Source organism: Hemicordylus capensis, chromosome 2 (genome assembly GCF_027244095.1).
Source record: "Hemicordylus capensis ecotype Gifberg chromosome 2, rHemCap1.1.pri, whole genome shotgun sequence".
In the NCBI taxonomy this organism is placed as follows: Eukaryota; Metazoa; Chordata; class Lepidosauria; order Squamata; family Cordylidae; genus Hemicordylus; species Hemicordylus capensis.
This window is the reverse complement of record NC_069658.1, coordinates 51,559,486-51,581,157: the sequence shown is the minus strand read 5'-3', so window position 1 is coordinate 51,581,157 and position 21,672 is coordinate 51,559,486. Positions and strand designations below refer to the sequence as shown.

The following is a 21,672-nucleotide window of genomic DNA, read 5'->3' as shown; positions in this document are numbered from 1 at the left end:
CGCTCTCCAGCCATTTAAGTCGTAGTGATTTTGGAGCCTACAAAGCCGGCTGTAGAACGCCTCCCTCTTCAGTTTTGGGCGGTATAAAAATGTTTAAATAAATAAATAAATAAAAATATCCGAATCCATTATAAACCATGACCACTTATACAATTAAAATTAAAATATCTTTTAAACTCCTTCTTTATATCCTGAAGTATAAACTTCAGCTCAACAGTAATTGTTGTAAATCGTAACAAAAATGCTAAGATCGTACAAGCAGATAATCAGAAAATAAAATCAGAAAACATTACCAATATTAAAATTTATCCAGGCTTTTGCTAATGCCTTAAAAATTGTTACTCATCTCAATGTTTGTTAATCCTTGTTAAAGAAAAAACAATATTTCTTCTGGAAAACTGATCAATTAGTACAATTTTTTATAAGGTGAGCAAGGTGTTTGTGACTCATCAGCTATGAATCATTTGGTTTTAAATTGGCTCAGTTCTACTGAAGTCAGTGTGAATAAACAGTTTTTAGTATTAATATTTTCAGTTAAAGATCCCATGTTGTTAGGGTTTTAAACTGCACAAACTGCAATCTCTTTGCTACCAAACATAGATACAGGTGGACCCTGTTATACGCAGGGGTTCTGTTCCTGCAGATGTCCATGGGTAATGAAACCGTGGATAACAAGGCATTGGGGCAGTGGGAATCGGGGGGTTAGGTTCCTGCATGGGGAAAAAGTCTCAAAAACGGCAAAAACAATGGAAAGAAAGTGCCGTATCATGTTCCACGGGTCTCCATCTGTTCAACAGTGCCCCCCCAAACTGTCAGTTTGGCCATTTTTCTGTGAAAAATTGGAGGCAGGGGAGAATCCTTCCCTCCCCCCAACAGAAGAGCCGCAAAATGGCTCCTTTAAACAAAATTGTGGCCAGAAATGACCTTGGAGGTCATTTCCATCCACATAGGATACATGGGTATTACCCCTTTCTGTACCCTCATATGCTGAGGTAAAGTGCCTATTTATGAACCGCAGGTACACAGAAACGCGGATGTAGGTACCACGTTTAGCAAGTTATACCTGTAATTTTGTTATGAAGTTTTATTTTTTAATAAATGATCAATTAAAGCTATGCTTTTTAATACTTTAATAGGACTTCACTGGTGGAAGAAAAGAAAATGGAAAAGACTTCTACAGTGACTCAAGCAAAAGAGTAATTTTCCTCTCTTCTGGGAATAGAATTGGTTATGTAACACATGAGAGATTCATAGAATTATAATCCTTGTAACATTTATTTTATTTAATAAGTGATTCTTAAGGTAATGCATTGTAGTTAATTGTCTGTAAGGCAATTCTGCTAGGGCTGGTACAATGTTAGTCAGGAGTTAACCTTAGTTAAGGGGCCAGGAACAAGCTATGTAATTGAAGCTTCCTTCCCCAAGCCTCTTCCCTCTTGCACACATATTTTCCCTTTCCACTTTGCCTTCTCTGCACTAAACCACGGTATGGCATTATTTCTGTGCTAACGTGAACCGTGGTTAACCCTAACCTTTAGTTAGTTTAACTCCTAACCAGTGGTCTTTCTAATTTTTTTCATCTCTGTGCCAAATGAGTTTTGTTCTGGGTGGCAGTATCAAGGCACTGTGTGCGCACATGCATTCAAAGTGGGGCCTTCCTAATTCAACCTGAGTGGGATCTAAAATTAACTGAGTGGACATCAGAAAACTTGTGAGTGCGTGCATGTGCACATGCCTTAGAGGAAACAGTGCTCCTAACTCAACTTTTGGTTCTTGTTTGAAAATGCGAACCTAGGAAAGTACCAGGGGAAGTGTTTATCCATGACTAATCTGGCTGTACACTACCTTGGGATGGATGTGTTAAGTGGTTTATAAATGTGATGAATGAAAGAATAACTAACATCAGCGCAGACTTGCTATCATGCCATGGTTAATGGTGGTGAGAGGAATTTGCATGTAAAAGGATTGAGAGAGGGAGAACCCAATCTAATGCCTGACTCTTAGCCATATTTAACAGCTGGCTAATGTTGAACACAAATATATGAAGCTGCTTTATTGTGAATTGGACCGTTGGCCCATCTAGTTCAGTATACTGTCTATACAAACTATCTGGAGCTTTCCAGGGTTCCAACAGGGTCTCATTTCCATTCTTCTTAAGTTGCATTTATACTACCTTGCATTCCCCTTAAAAAGAACATGTGACTCATTTCATTGTACATATGGCAGTTTCGTGTGTATGTGTGTGTGTGTGTATGCACCCACAGACACACATGAACATATCTGTGCCACTTTGGAAGTAACTTAAATCAAAAGTACAATGGACATAAGGAAGAATCACAGTTTGAAAAGAGGACATGGAGTAAGCTTTCAGCTATTTATACCTCTTTATAAAGTATTATCTTCCAAAATCTCAGACCTGAAGAAAAAACAATTGCTGACCATGAAGATGAAAACGAGGATGCTGAGGAAGAAGAGGGAGAGGAGGAAGATGGCCCTCTTCTAGTTCCTAGAGTGAAAGTGGCAGAGGATGGTTCAATTATTCTGGATGAAGAAAGGTTAGATTTCAGTAATTGATATTTGCTTAAGAAAGAGGATAAACATTTACACAATTGCTAAGCCTTCTTTTTCCTCAAAATGGTGTTAATGGTGACTGGATTGTCAGCATGGAAAGATGATGCAAGGGCAGACTAGACTTGGCTGAAAATGTTTTAAATTATGCATTATAAATCTCTGCTGATAATGTAGAGCTTTCCATTGCTATAATCTTAATAAGGGAAGCAGTTGGTGCTCTTTGTCAACAGACAATTGGTGTAATTGATATATTGCTTCTTGTTGCATTTCTTTGTATTCTAAAACCTTCTGATTTCACACTTAGTTTAACTGTAGAAGTTTTAAGGACAAAAGGACAGTGTGTGGTGGAAGAAAATGATCCCATATTTGAACGTGGTTCCACAACAACTTACTCAAGTTTCAGAAAAAGCTATTATACCAAACCATGGTCTGAAAAAGGTAGGTGTCGTTTAGTACTGCGAGTACAGAGGTTCATCATGAAGGAACGAGGCCTAAACCTCTTCTTTTTTTAAATAAGATTTTATGTTGTAAATTGCCTTGTTATTCACTGTATTGAGAATGCTGTGCAGGGGCCAAAGGTTTGTGGCTCCTGCTCTACAGTTGTCCCTCCCCCCATCTCTCCTTCACTCTGCAACCTGCTATGCCTCCCAAAAACATGTTCCTGAGTGTCCCGCAGCTCTCAGGGACTCATTTTGGAGAGGCACAATGAGCTTCAGAGGGAAGGGGAGATTTGGCTAACAATAAATGCACTTCGACAGGCTTCAGCAGTGGCATTAAAACTCAGCCGATCCCATTATCATTCTCCTAGTTGTCAGAGTAGGATTAGGATAATACTTCTCTCAGCTCAGTTCTGTGATTCTGGAGTGGACTGCCTAAATGTACATGACCTAAAAGAAGCCTTTTTATCTAATTCTGAAATAAAATAGCCATCAGCCTGTGTCACTGTGTGATTCTCAATAAGATTTTCCTCTGAAAAATAGAAGTATGATTGATTGAATTGTAAAGCTGTGCAGCTCTTATTAACATACAGTACAACATAAGCAATATCAATGTGAAGTACAATACAATCTCTTTTTAAGTAGTATAAACCAGGGTAATGCTTTGGTATTCAGCTTAATGTTTACTGTATATCTGTTGATGAGGTTAAAATTAACATATTAAGAATTCTGATTGCTTTAAAAATGGTTAATTTTTTTTCCTTGCAGAAACGGACATGTTTTTCTTAGCTATAAGTATGGTAGGAACTGACTTTTCAATGATTAGTCAACTTTTCCCTCACAGAGCGAGAACAGAGATTAAGGTAAATATTTTTAAATTATAAAACCAACAGATTTTGTTTTGTCTTGTTTTATGCTGTTCTGTTAGATATTAGCACAGATAATTTGAAACAATGTACAATGTAGGGCTTGTGCTGATAAACTTCAGGCCATCAGGTGAAATTTGTAAAGAACCCTTTCTTTATAGGTTCTTACAAATCTCAATTTAATTGAGATTAACCTGCAAATTTAATTCCAGTTTGTATTAAGTCTGGCCCCCCAGTCTGACCAGGCCACATTAGATAAGGATGTCACTTCTAAATGATAGATGAGGGACTTGCTAAGATATATTTACTTCATTTTTCACCACGTAACCTTGCTTGGTCCTTGCCAGACCTGTGAAAAAATCCTGCCTCTGCTGCCCAAGAAGTTTCTACAGGGGAACCAGAACACATGGCCTTCTTTTTTCTCTTATTTCCAACAGCAGTTTCCTCTTTAAGAGTTGTGTTGTAACTCCCAACAAAAGGGCTAGGGATGTGCAAAGAACCATTCGGAGCTCTATTCAGGGAGTGCTGAACTGGTTCCGGCAACCAGCATTCAAACCAGTTTGGAGGGAGTGGGGGTATCGCTTTAAGGGGCAGGTAAGGTGCTGCCTACCTGCCAGCCCCCGACCCACCGCTCCCTCTGCTGGCACTCCTCCTAAAAGCAGGCACGCGGGGCTGCAGCGTACCTCCTTGCAGCCAGGGTCAGCGTCACCACATGAATAGCCAATGCGCGTGCGTCAGCCATTTGTGTGACGCCCTCCCAGGAGTACACGAAACCGAATGGGAGTAGTATTGAAGCAGACTTCCCCAGCCAGGCTTAGAAAAGCACACTATTTTAATCAGAAAATAGCTTGATCTATTTCAAGCCCAGTTCAGACCCTCTTATATTCCTGATGGGGTTCAGTCCCTCCCCCAGTCCCACTATGAACTTTCAAACCCCTTCCCACGTGCTTGCTGATGAAGAAGTGGTGCAATACAGGAAGGGAGTGAGGTCAGCTGTTGATGTAAAGCAGGTGGCAGGAGTGCTGTGAAATGTAGTTTTCTCACCCAGTAGCAATGGCAAAACTACACTCCTGCACTATACTTGGCACTCCTGAGTATGCTGCATCTTTGTTTTTCCTACAAGATAAAATGTCCCCCCCCCCCCATAAGCTTGGTCTAAAAAATATTTTGTTCTGGATAGAAGTTGGTAATTTGTATCAATGTCAAGTAAGAAATATGATTGTAACTAAGGCTTTATGTGGAACTGTAAAGGAAAAGTATGTTTTAATGCAATATTATTTGCTTAAAGAAGATGATTAACATGGCACAATCTTCTATTTTCAGAATAAATTTAAACGTGAAGAAAAGTCCAATGGATGGAGAATAGATAAAGCATTTAGTAAGGATTGCTACATTCTAAACATTTTCTGTTTAGAGAAGTAGTTTGTGTTATTTATTAAAAAATAGCGCCTCTTCAGAAATGTTTCTCTCAAAATATGTATACAGGTGGCCCTGTTATATGCGGTTTTGGGAAATATAGATTATACATGGGATGTGGTTTCGCATATCCGCGGTTTTTGGTGCACAGTTTTGTCCTTATATGGTCAGGCTCTTTCTGCATGTGCTCGTGGGTTGTAGGAGGAGTTTGGAGGAGGATTGAGGAGTGCTTTGGTTGGTGTTTGATGAATTTTTTGTGCTCCGAAAAGCCATTTTTGAAAGCATTTGGCTGTCTTGGGTAGCTTTTGGTATCCTTGGGGAGCCTTTAGGAGCTATTGCTGGAGAGCTTTTGGAGGCTTTTGGAGCTGTTTCTGTGGAGTCTTTGCAAGCCTGTGGGAACCTTTGGGAGCTGTGCTTCAGCCATTCTCATGGAGCTTCTTGGAGGAGCTTTTTGCAGCATTGTACAGCCCTGGTAAGATGCTGATTATCACTTTAATAATTTTAATTTTAATTTTAATGAAGTTTTATTTTTAATTTAAATATTCAAATTTAAAAAATTAGTTTTAATATTGATAATTATAGTATTGACTGTAGTTAGTTTAAATTGCAATTAAAAATTCAATTGACTTTAAGTATCACTTCAAAAATACTTTTACTTCACTTTTAAATACTGTATCTATTAAAATTTGATTTCAAGTACTACAGTGGCGCAGCGGGGATGCAACCTGCCTAGAGAGCAGGAGGCTGTTGGTTTGAATCCCTGCTGGTGTGTTTTCCAGCATATGGGAAACTCCTATATCGGGCAGCAGCAATATAGGAAGGTGCTGAAAGGCATCATCTCATACTGTGCGGGAGAAGGCAGTGGTAAACCTGTATTCCATCAAGAAAACCACAGGGCTCTGTGGTTGCCAGGAGTTGACACCGACTCAATGGCACAACCTTTCCTTTCCAAATACAGTGCTGTACAGTACTGTATCCATTAAGATTTGTTTTAAATATCTATTAAAATTGGTTTTAATTATCAATTACTGTACTGTGCTTTATTAGTTTTGTGGGGGGAGGGTTGTCTTGCAGAATTACTGTACTGTACAGCATTGTACCATTCCCCCCTTCCTCCACAGCCCAAATGAACAAGTGCACAGTGGAGAGCTCTTCTGAGCAGAGTGGCAAAAAGTCTTGCAAAGTGTTGCCCTTGAGTGAAAAGGTGAAGCTGCTGGACGTGTTGGCTCATGGGGACAGTGTGGCATCCATTGCACACCATTACGGCATCAATGAGTTGACAGTCTGCTCCATCAGGAAAGGCGAAGCCAGTATCCATGCGAGTGTGGTGTCTGGCATGTCTCAGAGTCTTAAGATGGTGTTCCATCCATATGATGCCCACATGGAATGGATGGAAAAGGCCCTCGGTTTGTGGATAGAGAACCAAGCCTGAGGAATGTACCACTGAGTGGACCAGTCATTTGTGAAAAAGCGCTGTGGCTCTATGGGCGGTTTGCGGCAGAAGGGAGTCAAGTGGCAGGAACATTTGAACATGTTGAGCATGGTTTCCATGTGAGCAAGGGCTGGTTTGAAGATTCAGGCACCACTGCAGCCTCCACAATGTCAAGCTGGCAGGGGAAATAGCATTGGTGGACCATGAGGTGGCACAAAGATTTCCATCAGAGTTCCTGCTGTTGATTGAGTCCGAAGGGTACAGGTCCGAGCAGGTCTTCAGTGCTGATGAGACAGGCCTGTTCTGGAAGCTGATGCCATCCCATTTCCTTCATGAGCAAAGAAGAAAGAACTGCTCTGGGTTTCAAGGCAGCCAAGGACCACCTCACTCTGCTGGTATGCAGCAGTGCTGCAAGGGACTGCGTGGTCAAGCCCATACTCTTGTACCAAGTACAGAAGCCTTGTGCCCTGAAAGGGAAGAATAAAAACCAGCTTCCTGTCTTTGGGAGAGCCAACAGGAGAGCATGGGTGACTACAGTGCTTTTCTCTGCTTGAGAAAAACTATTTGCATGGGGTGCAGAGAAAGAATCTGGCCTTCAGAGTCCATCTGGTGCTTGACAATGCCCCAGCCACCCTGAGACCCTACAGTTCACACACCTGAACCTGCAGATCGCCTTCTTGCTGCCCAATGCCACCTCCTTGATTCAACCAGTGGAAAATGGGAGACCACATGTGAGCACTGTAAGATACTCCCCTTAGGGGATGGAACCACTCTGGGAAGAGCAGAAGGTTCCAAGTCCCGCCCCCGCCCCCCGCCCCGGTTTCTCCAAGATAGGGCTGAGAGAGATTCCTGCCTGCAACCTTGGAGAAGCTGCTGCCAGTCTGTGTAGGCAATACTAAGCTAGATAGACCAATGGTCTGACACAGTATATGGCAGCTTCCTATGTTCCTATGACCAAGGTCTGATCGTGACTTTCAAGTCATACTAACTCGCTACACCTCCAGAAGGATACCAGATCTCATGGAAGTTGACTTCTCTCTGTCAGTGATTGTTGGAGGAGCTAAAGTATTGTGGACTACACTGAGAACATCACGACATCCCTTGCAGAGATCAAATCCCAAACATGGAACACAGTGTGGAAGAAGTTGTGGCCTGGGGCAGTTACCTCTTAATCTGTGCAGCTGTTCCCCCGTAGCGATGAAGTGGAGTGGATCACAAACCTTGTGCATACTGATGGTGGAGAAGACCTGCAAGACATTGAGCCACATGAGTTGGAGGAACTCCTCAATCCCATTAGGAGGAGTGGACAGAGGAAGAACTGGAGGACACCATCCAGGCAGCTCCTGAGAGTGAGGAAGAAGAGGAGAAAGAGGAAGAGATGCTCCCCAAGCCCTTCACCACAAAGGGGCTGGCTGAGATTCTGCAGCTAGGGACTGCCTTGACTGACACAATCTTTTAACTTGATCCCCTGATGGAACACAGCATCAAGTTCAAAAGGCAGCTGGAGGCTGCTTTGCAACTATGTAAGGACCCCTATCAGACTCTGCAAAGCAAGGGACCATCACCAGCTACTTTGAAAAGGTAGCTGCACCCACCACCACAGCTGTGGAGTCATCATCAGAAAGCGACACCTCCACTTTCCACGGCTTTGAGGAGGAATAGGATAATGACAATGACAATGCTGGCAGCAGGTCTGCCTCTGCAGGGCCTGCTTCTGGTACCTGATCTGTGCTCCAAGCAGAAGTCTGGAGATGGAGTGCTGCAAACCCCTGCTAACTTGGCAAAGAGGCACCTTTTAATGTGGTGATTCTCTTTCTTTAGCAGGTGGAGAGTAACTGGCCCTATCCACCCCCAGCATAGTACCTCCAGTGACTGTTGCTGGTGTCTATCTTATGTTTCTTTTTAGCTTGTGAGCCCTTTGGGGACAGGGTTCCATCTTATTTGTTTGTTATTTCTCTGTGTAAACTGCCCTGAGCCGTTTTGGGAAGGGTGGTATAGAAATCGAATGAATGAATGAATGAAACTCCAGCAAGGGAGTGAAGAAACTCCCCTGTGTGTGTTTACTTGAACTGGATTTAATTGTGTGCTGCCTCTTTGGCCAACCTACCAACCAGTCAAGCAAGTGGTTGATGCTGCTAAGATAAGTTGGACTTCAACTGTAGGGTGGGGAAACTTCATGATTACACATTACTGGAGGAGATGAGGGCCCCTGATGGAGCACCTGGAAAGTGGGAGAGCTGAGGTGGCCAGCTTACAGTGCTGTGCTCCGTCCTGCTTTCCCCCTGTCTTTTCATTGATTTTGGGGTCATTTTCTGGGGCTCTGGAACCTAACCCCCTAATTCCCATTGACTCAAGGCTTCATTATTTGTGGTTTCATTATCCGCAGTTGTAGGCTGGAATGGAACCCCCGTGAATAATATGGGCCACCTGTATATTGTTTCAATCCCAGCATTTCTTGAATGGACAGGTCAACTCGTAAACACTATTGGTCCTTGTTTGTCTGGCCTAAGTAACGTTTAGACAACTTCATGGAATTTTATTTATTTATTTATTTATTTATTTATTTATTTGATACTGCCTGACTCCAAAGGTCCCAGGCTGTATTTCTATTGTCTTGAATTTACTGGTAAGTAATATGCAGTTCAAGCTTATGCTTGTCTATTCAAAAGTAAATCTCACTAGGTTAAAATGTACTCCCAGGTGAGTCAGTTTAGGATTGCAGCCTTTTATATTTGTAAGACTGTAATCCTGAATACACTTGGGAGGAAGCTCTGTTGAAATTGATCAAGGTGGGTTGATTTAAATCATCAGGAGAAAAAGCTGATTTAAATAAATGATTTAAAACAAATTTCCCATCAATACTTCACATATTTCTTTAAAAATTGTGCAAATCTGATAATTAAAACATTTTAATTTACAATTCAGTAGAGCATTTACATCATCCAGGAGAGTATAACTTGTGTAATTTTTTAGATGACTTGATTTTTACTATTTTAGAAAATAGTCTGCTTAGAAACGGACTAAAATTCCAGAATTTTCTGAAAGCAAGAGCTGGTAGTTATTGGGCAGACAAGGACCATTTTCATGACATGAAACTGAAATGAATGCCCATGTTTGATTGGTAGATAACTCAGTGTGTGTGAGACAGTTGTTAATTCATTTTTAGGAGACTGTAAGTAGTGGTGTAGCAAGTTTGTGAGGAGATTTAATTTTAACCATGTTTTTAAAATGAGAATTTGAAATCTCACAAGTGTTTTAGACAAGGGCCTACTGTGTCAAAAAGAACCTACTAATGTTCATGATACAAAATATTTGGTAGTCTTTAAGATATGATTAGTCTATTTGTGTGTGACATAAATTATCTCATTATTCCTCCTTTGGACAGAAGAAAAAAGGCCATTCGACTTTGTTTTCTTCACAAAACTCCTAGAAAAGGTCCTGGAAAATGAGAGGAGGAAAAAGGAAAATGATGCCAAATGTCAACATCCGAAAGAAAAAATATCCAAAGAGAAAAAAGCACCCAAGCCTCATAAAAAACGAACAGGTATTTAATATTTAAACGTGTTATGATGCAATAAATAGAGCTCCTTTGTTATGAATTTTTTCCACCTGTGGAGATTCCCCTTTTGCATTCTTCTTGCAATTCTATTGAATACACTGCTTTTGTATGGTTTATTCTGCTACTCTGGAATGCCGTTGCAAGAAGGTGGGTCTAAGAGGGTTGGGTTGGGAAAAGGTAAGTTTTTCCAGGCATCTGACATGGTAATTATAGAATTGCTGGTTTTAGAATACCTCTTAGGGTTTTTTTAAAAAAATTTAATTGCTTTATTTTTTATCATTATTATTAATTAATTAAGATACCGCCTGACTCCAAAGTTTCTAGGTGGTTCACAAAAAAAAAGTTCATTTAAAAATAAACATTAAAAATATATATAAAATATAAAAGTTCAAATTGGATCAACATTCAAATTGTGTATAGCTAAATAAATTAAGAGGAATAACACAACAAAAACTACATATCTGGATCGTGATCCGTTGAATCAATGAGAAAGGGTTTTGCACCTGCGTGGAAGCCTCTCGGTGTGGAGTACCACAGCTCCTTTTTGGTGCTTGCACCCTACCCCACCCCACATGACCATGTGGCTATTTAAGGCGGAAGGGAGGAAGCACCAGCACTTCAGTTCCTTTGCGACAGACATAGTTCCTCTGTCTCTACAGCTCCTTTTTACTGGGTCCTTAATTCATTATGAGTTCTTAAAAGAAAAAGAAAAAATGATTCATCGCTTATTTGAACTTTGGACTGCTAATCAGCGATGATGTGTCTATTCCCTACTGCTAAGATGAAAGATCAGATGGATTTAAGGCTTGATGGTGCTCTTTCCAGGACAACGGCGATGAACCACCCCAAATGCTCAGATAAGAAAATGGAAAAAAAGAATTTCAAGCACTTTTCTAGTTGTAACTCAAAGTTACCTTCACAAGATGGGCATGACTTGTGTTTGCTGTGCCTGGGGGAGGCACATGTTATCTCCACTTGAAAAGTTTGCCAATCATTCTCAAAGCGGACCCGATGTTAACAGGGAACTTTGTCTGAGGGCTGCACTCTACGATGACGTGTTAAGTCCCTCTGGCCCATCTACGGAGGGGGCTCTGTCGTCAAAGGAAATGGATTCGAGGGCTGAGGGGTACACCAGTCTAAATCCTTGACATTGGTATTTAAGTCTCACAAAACACTGGAGCAACATGGAGACAAAATGGCGGACCCATCAGAGCTTACAAAAAAGAAGAAAAAATCCTTGACATCGAAAGCTACCCCATCCCCTACTTGGGTGCAAGAGGCAGTTTTTGTGTCGGTGTCAAGGCAACCAGTCAAATAGCTCAGAAGCAAGCATCCATGGCGCTGGCATCGATATTGAAAATTCTGACAACAAGTGCTGTGCTGTAATGACCTGCCTTGGCCCGACTGCCCAGCAGCTGCGAAAACCACTCTTAGAGAGGGGAAGAGAGAGCCGACAGACAGGGATGGAGAGTCAGACATAGCCAGAAGTCAACACCGGAGGACGGATGGATGGAGAGTCACAAACGTTGCCAGAAGTCTACATGGGAATTCCACAGGATCAGGGGTAAACACAGAATGGGGTCAAACAGTAACAAACAGGTCCAGATGTCTTGGTCAAGGTTGCTCACGGTAGGGCTGGTCACCACAGACGTTGTTTCCAGCACAGACCTAGCTTTCAGGCAGCTCTAAATAGGCAGTGTTCCGAGCTCCCTGCCCATCACTGCAGCTGGACCTTGTCAGGGAGATGCGACCGGGCCAGAGCTTGGACACCTGTTCCTTCTGGCCAGCCTCTCTGACCTATGGCATTCCTCCCTCTGAGCCTGTACTCTGGCCAAGCGTCGCTGTTGGGGATCTGGGGCAGGCACCTCGACTTCAGTGGCCTTGGAGGCTTCATCAGGAGGAGGGAGGGAAGAAGGTAGAGGGACCGGTAAGCCTGTCAGCTCTGGCTCTTTTGAGTCGGGTTAGTTTCAGCCTGCTTCCCCTGCTCTGGGTCTTCATCAGAGGAATCCTCCTCCACGACCCCCATGGGAGTCATCACACGTGCCTTCCTCCTCGTCCATATTGAAGGAGCTTATCATGTACTCGATGTTGACAACACCATCAACACCGAAGCCTCTACCTCCGTCGGTATCAAAGCTGGCTCCAGCATCAAGAATGCTTTCCTTGTCTCCGGTATCAACTCCTATAACAACAAAATATTTATATACTGCTTTTCAACAAATGTTTCCAGAGTGGTTTATGGAGAGAAATACCCCAACAACGTAGTGTTGAATGGGACGGCCTGCAACATCTATCAGGCCCATTTAACACCATCAGCCAACAACAACATCAGATTGGCAAGCCATGCCCAGGCATGGCACCACATAACATCGGATCAGTGGGTGTTGAAGATAGTCTCTTCAGGCTACACCATAGAGTTCAAGGCTCGTTCAACTTTTTGAAGGTTGCGCTTTACGAGGGCTGCTCCTGCCCTGCTGAAGGAGTTGCAAGAACTGCTGGACAAACAGGCTATCGTCCCGGTGCAGTGGGCAGAGAGGTGGGAGGGGTTCTACTCCTGCTATTTTCAAATCCCGAAAAGGAACGGAGGATTGAGGCCGATAATGGATCTCAGATATCTGAACGAATTTGTTCGTGTGAAAAAGTATTTAATGACGACATTGCAAGACATCTTGCTGCTTTTACCCCCTGCTAACTGGGCAAAGAGGCACCTTTTACCGTGGTGATTCTCTTTATTTAGCAGGGGGAGAGTAACTGGCCCTATCCAGCCCCAGCACAGTACTTTCAGTGACTGTTGCTGGTGTCTATCATGTTTCTTTTTAGAATGTGAGCCTTTTGGGGACAGGGTTCCATCTTATTTGTTTGTTATTTCTCTTGTAAACCACCCAGAGTCATTTTTGGAAGGGCGGTATAGAAATCGAATTATCATCATCATCATCATCATCATCATCATCATCATCATCATTTTACATCAGAAGTGGTGGCTTGCAACATTAGACCTATGGGATGCCTGTCAGAAGTATCTGAGATTCACAGTGGAGACTGCAATATCAGTATCAATTTCTACCGTTTGTCCTTTGCACTGCCCCCCGAGTATTCACAAAGTGCATGGTAATGGCACACCTGTGGACCAAGGGGATGGCAATTTACCCTTAACTGGACGATTGGCTTCTAGCGCCAATGGACAGAGAAGAGTTAAATTCTCAAATAGAATACTTATTGCATCTTCTCCAGACCTCGGAATAGAGTTCAACTGGAAAAAGTTGCTTTTCAGCCCACTGAAGACGATCTCATACATAGGGGCTGTCCTGGATATGCAGAAAGGCAGAGCATACTTATCTCAGGACTGATTCCAGGCCATAACATAACTTGTATGTCAGTTCCAGTCCGCTTCATTGCGGCATGTGAAACAGGTCCAATGCCTTCTAGGCCTGATGGCATCCTGCAAAACAACAGTTCAGCACGCACACACAAACGCACACCTAAAAATGCAAAAACAGCAGTTATGGTTCTTATCCAGCTTCCACCTGAACGTGGATTCCCAAGAAAACAAGTAACTGGTCCCACATCAGATCATTCAGTCCTTGACCTGGTTGGCATGAGAGGAGAACCTTTTGTGGGGAGTCCCTTTTCAACAACAATTCCCCGTGGTGTGGGTGATGACTGGCACCTCCATGTTGGGATGGGGGGGGGGGGAGGTCACTGCAATGGTAAGGTAGTCCAGGGGCTGTGGAGTCGCTGTCAGCGACAACTCCACATAAACATCCTAGAGCTCTTGGCAGTACTTCAGGCCATAAAGGCATTGCTACCTATGCTCAGAGACAAATACAAATAGATACAAATAGACAAGATATAAATAAGACAACATGATTGCCTATATAAAGAGGTAAGGGGGGACGGCGTCCAGGTCGCTGTGTGCATTGAGTGTACAGATTTGGCACTGGTGCATCATGCACAGCATCACCCCTGTAGCAATACACATAAAAGGGATAGAGAATATTCTGGTGGATGATCTCAGTCGCACATTCACAAGGGAAGATCAACACGAGTGGGAGCTGAGCGACAAGTACTGTACTTGCTTTCAGTATTCAGAGTATGGGGATACCCCAATATAGACCTTTTTGCGACAGTTTTCAATGCCAAGTGCATGAAGTTCTGTCTATGCTCAGAGGCAAATTGCAGTGACCTCCCCCCCATCCCAACATGGAGGTGCCAGTCATCACCCACACCATGGGGGATTGTTGTTGAAAAGGGACTCCCCACAAAAGGTTCTCCTCTCATGCCAACCAGGTCAAGGACTGAATGATCTGATGTGAGGGCAGGTCATGACCCACAGTCATAAGGGGATGTGTTCCAAATGGATTGGTCTCAACATCTGTTATACATTTATCCTCCTCTGCCGTTGGTACGAAGGGTGGTGGCCTGTCTACTAGCCAGCCAGGCAAGGGGCATTGTCATTACACCGTGGTGGCCTCACTAACCATAGTTTCCACACCTACTCAGACTGTCCTGTCGCAGGTACAGACGATTACCTCTATGCCAGGATCTTCTGTCCCGAGATAATGGATGAGTAGGGCACCCAGAAGTACCCACTCTAAAATTAGCAGCTTGGAGGATAGCGTTCTGAACAAGATTATGTTAAATCAAAGGAATCCTTCCACTAGAAGAAACTACTCAAGTAAGTGGAAGCACGTCAGTTGCTACGCTGCCTCTCAAGGCTTTCACTGTCTAAGGCTATGGTGCACGAGGTCTTGCTGTATCTGATCTCATTAAAAACGTCAGTGCTGTCTAATGTGTCCATTAAAGTTCACTTAGTGGCTATCTTGGCTATGCACCTGAGTTGGGATGGAAAGATGGTATTTTTTCACCCCTGCTGCAAGAGCTTTCTAAAGGATATCTCAAACCTATATCCACCGATAAAACAACCAGTAGAACCATGGAGTGTTTCTTTGGTTCTTGCTGCTTTGACAGAATCTCCCTTTAAGCGGGTGGATATAGCTGACATAAAACTTGTCTCATTAAAAACAGCCTTATTAGTAGCTCTTACAAATGCCCGCAGAGTGAGTGAGCTGACCGTGTTGAGAATGGATGTGCCTTAAACATGCTTTTATCTGGATAAGGACTTACTACGCCTTGTCCTTTTCTTCCTTCTTAAAGTTGTGACAGAATTTCACATAAATCAGGATATAATTCTACCAACCTTCTTCAGCTCTCTCAGTATAGCACTCGAGATGGCCTTGAGTTCCTTGATTGTCAAAAGGGCTCTTCTGTTCTTCCTGTCGAGGACAAAATCAGTTAGAAAAAAGAAGTTGTTTGTTTCCTATAAAGGCAGTACTCAAGGCCAAGCACTGTCTAGACAGAGATTGTACCACTGACTAGTGGAACTCATCCTCCTGACTTACAAACTTCAAAAGGTTCGGTTGCCAAAATCCATCAAGGCACACTCTACCAGGGCATATAGTGCCTCGGTGGCCCAATTGTTGCGCATTTCGTTCAAGGACATCTGTAGAGCTGCAACATGGTCCTCGGAACTGCCCTTCGTAAAGCATTACACCATTGACTTGCACTCTGCAGTGGAGGCGAATTCTGGGAGAGGTGTCCTTAAAAGGGTGTTACAGTAATTGCTGCTACTGCGCCCTCCTCCTAAAGGAGCTAACTAAACACCCATTCTAATGGATTCAGTGGATCACGATCCAAATAACCAGGTTGCTCACATGTAACTGATGATCTGGTAGTGATCTGTTGATATCTGTTAGATCCTCCTGAACCTCCCCTCTGCAGTAGTGTGCAAGTATTCAACTGGAACCCACCTGCTCTGATCGCCTGTCTTGGCGGTCTTCAAGGACCTGAAGTGCTGGTGCTTCCTCCCACCTTAAATAGCCATGTGGTAATGTGGGGTGGGGTGCAAGCGCCAAAAAAGGAGCTGTGGTACTCAACACTGAGAGGTTTCTGCTCAGGCACAGAACCCATTCTAATGGATATCAATGGATCACTACCAGATCATCAGTTACAGGTGAGCAACCTGTCTTTTCTTGTTTTAATAGCTTTAGGTCTTGTGGTGTTATGCTTCTTTTTATTGATGTTTTTAATAGTACTTTTCAAAATTTATTTACAACTTTGAGGATTTTGTGATTGAAAAGTGTTATATAAATTTATTACATTTCACATAATAATCCAGATTGGGGTAGAATAAGTGGTACACAACCAATGTCTGGGATATTTTATGGGGGGCAAGAGTAGGCCAGGTAGCATACTCTGACATGTTTTATATGGTGCAAGTAGAATCCTATCATGTTTGGGGGTGATGGTGAAGGTTAGCTTTTTGGTTCTTTAGCTTGTTTATTGAGAACTGTCTAGTAGTAGGTATATTTACACTGTATACTTTGATAGCTAAAACTGTGAATGGACAACCAAATCGTGGTCAGGATGATCACCAGAATGTCAGAATTTCTGATGAAGAAATGGAAGTGGATTCTGGGACAGCTGAAAAGGAGAATGAAGAGTCTCTTAGCATCTTGGAACAGTCAGAGGGGCAAACAGTTACTGAGTCAGTCATGACGAAAAAGAGAAGGAAAAGGAAAAAACGGGATTCTGAACTAGAGGCAGAGAATTCTTCTGAAGAGAGAAATATTCCTGCAGACATGTCTGAGGGGCAAAGAACAAGAAAGGAAAGTAAGAACTGAAATTGTTGCTGCTATTTCATTGAAAACATGTGCTGATTTTGCTAATTTATCTCCAGGAGCTGAATACTGCAAAAACAGTAATGCATACAACTCAAGAAGCTGGTGATAGCTACTCCACTGTAGGTTACTTAATTCATCTCAATGACAAGTGTATAGAATAAATAGGTTTGGTCTTGTATGCTGGACTAGAAATTTATATAAGAACGTATATATCAAGTGGCTTGATTAGTAATTAGATATAACACATGCTGCCATTCCAGAGAATCAGAGTACCTTGCAATTAGACAACATTGTCTTGGTTTGAAGGTTGCTTATAAAACATATGGGTTATACTGAATTGCTGTACACACGAAGTTATTCTATTTACTTATTTTGTAACTTAATTTTAATTCCATTAACTCCATTTTTTTTTTGCAATGGTTGTCATAATTATGGCAGTTTAATTAAAACAGGTTCACCATAAGAAAAAGAAGATGTAGCTTTCCATGATCTGTTTTAAATACCCAAATATTGGCATTAATGTGACTTGGAGGGGGAAACTTCCACAGTTTTTCATATTAATTTAACTTTAACTTGCAGCACTCTAAAGCAAAACAAAATAAATGCTGAGGAGGGGCCAACGTCCAGATTTACATTGCTTGTGCTGAATACATGTTTTTCTTATGCTGTGGGGAAGGGGTGATTTTCATCAACCCTTCCCTCTGCAACTGTGTGCCTCCTGAAAATGCTCAACAGTACTTTCAGGAAGCAAAGAGAGCTGCAGAGGGGTGTGGGTGGGTGATAAATGAAAACTGCTTATCATTGTGTGTGCAAAAAACATTATTTGTTCCTTACAATGTTAGTCTGGATATCGCCACTGTCTCTTAAGCTTTTTTTTTTTTTTTTTAAACCCAGTTCTTAAAGCTGTGTGTCATTCAGAAATACTGAGCATTTTGGAAAATTAGGCTATGTCTTTTAGCAGTGTAAGTGTGACTTGATGAGTTAATGACTTAGAGGGATTTAAAATGCTTAATAATCTGTTGTTAGGGGAAAATACATCATCCGGCGTGGAGATCAGTGGTGTTGATGAAGAGGATTTGGCAGTTCTTGATGGAGAATCACCTGATGAAACTCTTCCTCCAATTGAGGAAGAGCCACAGTGCTTCATACAATTGAATGAAGGTGCCAAGGGAGATGCTAGTCAAACTTCATCAAGGTAACGCTATAAATGGTCTTAAATTAATATGTGTTAGGAATGTGACTGAACCTCGGTTCATGCAGTGGTTTGAAAATGAACTGATTTTATGGTTTGGCAAACCGGTCCATTCCGGTTCGGCCCAAGCACAAACTGGTTCAGAGGTTCAAGAGCAGAACCGGGATGTATGTATGTGTGTGTGTGTGTGTGTGTGTGTGTGAAGCAGCACCTTTAAACTTGAATACAGCAGGTCCTTACCTATGTGACCACCGCTCCATGTAGCTTCCTGCTGCTGTGGCACTCCCCTCAGCAATGCTCAGTGGCATTTCAGCTCCGGTGTATAATGGCCTCTGTGCATGATCAGCATGCACCACCAAGCTGACCATGTAAATGGCTTCCATGCATGCACGGAGGCCATGTGCCTGCTGGTTCTGTGCCGCAGCAACTCACGGACTGTTGGGGAAAGCGCCGCCACAGCAGGACGTTGCATGGAGCAGTAGTCATGCAGGTAAGGACCTGCTGTACTCGCTTTTAAACTGCTGCTCACTGCCCCCGCTCTGGTGCTGCTCTTGAATAGCTGAACCAGTTTGAGGTTGGCCGAACCACGAACCAATTTGTTTCTGAACTGCTGCACAAACCGAAGTTCGTGCACATCCCTAATAATTATTCATATAATCCTACAAAACAAACCTCACAATTTTCTTTGCATGATTCTTCTGCAAGCCCCTCATGTTGCCGTATGCCTTTGAAGACCCACAAGGTGGTTACATCTCCCCATATCATTACTGGCTTCCAGGGTGAGACTTGCCTCAGGGTTACCCAATCAACACCAGTTTCCATCTATAAAATGGAAATCGTGACCTAGTCTTCCACAATCATTGTGAGGACACACATGACAAGATTATAAAGCACTGTACTTCAACAATGCTGTGCAAATGCCGAGTGACGGTGTCTGACATCCTGACTAAAGAAGTGCTTACACTTCTAGTGGAGGTGTGGAGGAGTGATCGAAGCTCTCGTGCAACTCGCCCTGATCCCTTGCGTGATCAAAAAGACAAGAGTCAAAAAGACAAGACTCTTTCAAGGACTCTCAGAAGGGCTCTGCAGGAGAAGAATCATGTTGCAGAACCCTTTCAGAGCACAGGGAGCTCTCTGGAATTGAAAGGCTCTTGTACAACTGCTCTCATGCAGGGGTACAGGGCTCCTGTCACACCCCTGCAACCCCTAGAAGTGCAAGTGCTTCATAAGTCAGGATGTCAGCCAGTGTTCTGAGTTTGAGTATGAGATGCCTAGGTCCAAATTCTCATACTCACAAGCTCATTGGACAGCTTTAGGCAAGTCTCTGCCCTGATTTAAAGGGCTGTGTGAAGGAGGGTGTGAGATCCTGTAATCTTCCATGAACTGGTCAAGTAGGGTAGAAAAATAATCCAATAATGTTTTCTTTACATTCTACTATTTTCAGTATGCAAGAGAGTGCATTCATAGAAGCGGAGTCTGGTGAATTAGATGATTCAGAAACTGGTTCTGAGCATTATCTTGAGCAGCCTTTTCCAAGCACAGCTATAGCAGGATTTGACGAGAGTAGCACCAAAAAGGTAAACATATTCATCCACATGTGTAGCCCCCATGCAAACTTGGGTGGTCCTGTGTCTATCAGTGTGGAAGCAAAACTGGGCCACCCAAACATTGTTTGGGTTTCTGTATCTCCAGAATACTGTATTCCCTAGGTACCTAAGTATATTCCTTTTCAAAACTAAAAGGGGAAAAAAATAACCCTTTCCCCCATTTGCTGACAAGGGATCTGTGGTTGGTGCTTTCCAGGACTGACATAAAGCTATAGGCAGCCGAGCCATAGAACAGTATTCACCTTTTAACCAATGTTTCTTGGTGTATACGTGTTTAGCTGTCTTTTTATTGCTTGTTGTGTTTGTGTTTATGCGTTTATGTACTTTGTTTTTGGAGGCACTCTGAGTTTTAATAAAGAGCAGGATTAAATAGATACAATATTGACTACTTTGGTTTCCTTGCAGAACGAAGTAGCTGAATTGGATAAAAATAGCAGTATACCAGCAATAAGTAATGATGATGAAACAAGGTGAGTGGAATGGTTCTACTTATTTATTTATCTATCATATTTTTATACCTCCTGATATGTAAATCTCTAGGCGGTATATAAAATTTAAATATTAAAAAATCAGATTAAAATACATGAAAAAATAAAAACAATAGTATAAAACAAATTAAAATTGTTAAAATTAATTCTAATTAAAGGCTTGTGAGAACAGGAGAGTCTTAAGGGTCTTCCTGAAAACAAACAGAGAAGGAGGTGCTCTTATTTCAGCAGGGAGCATATTCCAAAGCCCTGGGGCAGCCACAGAGAAAGCCCGGACTACATACAAAGGCAGCCCCATGTAGAGCACATTACAGTTGTCAAGCCTGGAGGTTACCAGCATATGTACCACTGTTTTAAGGTCATTCACCTTTAGAAATGGATGTAGCGGATGAATCAGCTGAAGCTGATAAAAAGCGCTCCTGGCCACCGCCTCAACCTGAGAAACCAGGGAGAGCTTTGGGTCCAGGAGCACTCCCAGGCTACCTACCTGATCTTTCAGGGGGAATGTAACCCCATCCGGAACAAGCAGATCTAAACCATCTACCGGGTCCCGACCCCCCACAGTCAGTACCTCTGTCTTATTTGGATTCAACTTCAGTTTGTTATCCCTCATCCAGCCCATTACAAGCAGGCATTTAAAGAAGATATGCCATTTTTTGATGAGGTTGACATGGAGAAGTAGATCTGGGTGTCATCAGCATATTGATAACACCCTGCACAAAACCACCTGATGATCTCTCCCAGTGGATGATTCATGTAGATGTTAAAAAGCATTGGAGACAGTATGGAGCCTTGTGGAATTCCATACTTCAGTTCTCGCTTTGCAGAGCAACAGTCTCCAAGCAACACCATCTGGAATCTACCAGAAAGGTAGGAGCGGAACCACTGTAAAACAGTGCCACCCAATTCCACCTCCCACAGGAGGTCCAGAAGGATACCATGGTTGATGGTATCGAAAGCCGCAGAGAGATCCAAAAAGATCAGCAGAGTCACACTCCCTCTGTCGATAGCCAGTTGGAGATCATCCATCAGGCCTTCCAAGGCAGTCTCAACCCCAAGGCAGTCTTAACTGGCCCACGTGAAAGCCATTTTGAAATGGGTCTAGATAATCTGCATCATTCAAAACTGCTTGGATCTGAGAGGCCACCATCTGCTCAATCACCTTGCCCAACCATGGAAGGTTAGAAACAGGTCTGTAATTAGCTAGCTAACTACGAGGGATCAAGTGCAGCTTTCTTCAGAAGTGGTCTAATCATTAGTACCAAATGAAATATTTTGGCCTAGGGATGTGCACGAATAGATTTGACGGGGAGCGGTACCTTTAAGCATGAGTAAATCAGGGCCTTACCTGCTTCTTTGCCACGCTGCTGCTTTTCTGGGTGTGTTGCTGTGCTTCACAGAAGTCTGCGTGGGGCTGCCCCCAG

The 21,672-nt window shown here is 42.7% G+C and overlaps 1 protein-coding gene across 3 annotated transcripts in view; it reads left to right on the top strand.

The window, feature by feature from the left end:
- Positions 1–21,672, top strand: part of BDP1 (B double prime 1, subunit of RNA polymerase III transcription initiation factor IIIB) — a 121,690-nt gene that overhangs the window by 16,743 nt on the left and 83,275 nt on the right. For all 3 annotated transcript variants that reach the window (XM_053294878.1, XM_053294879.1, XM_053294877.1), the window contains exons 4-13: positions 1,137–1,196; positions 2,415–2,555; positions 2,876–3,009; positions 3,777–3,871; positions 5,198–5,252; positions 10,108–10,266; positions 16,669–16,950; positions 17,988–18,156; positions 19,598–19,730; positions 20,166–20,230. In XM_053294878.1, the coding sequence (XP_053150853.1) occupies positions 1,137–1,196; positions 2,415–2,555; positions 2,876–3,009; positions 3,777–3,871; positions 5,198–5,252; positions 10,108–10,266; positions 16,669–16,950; positions 17,988–18,156; positions 19,598–19,730; positions 20,166–20,230 (1,293 nt within the window). The remainder of the gene's footprint in view (positions 1–1,136; positions 1,197–2,414; positions 2,556–2,875; positions 3,010–3,776; positions 3,872–5,197; positions 5,253–10,107; positions 10,267–16,668; positions 16,951–17,987; positions 18,157–19,597; positions 19,731–20,165; positions 20,231–21,672) is intronic.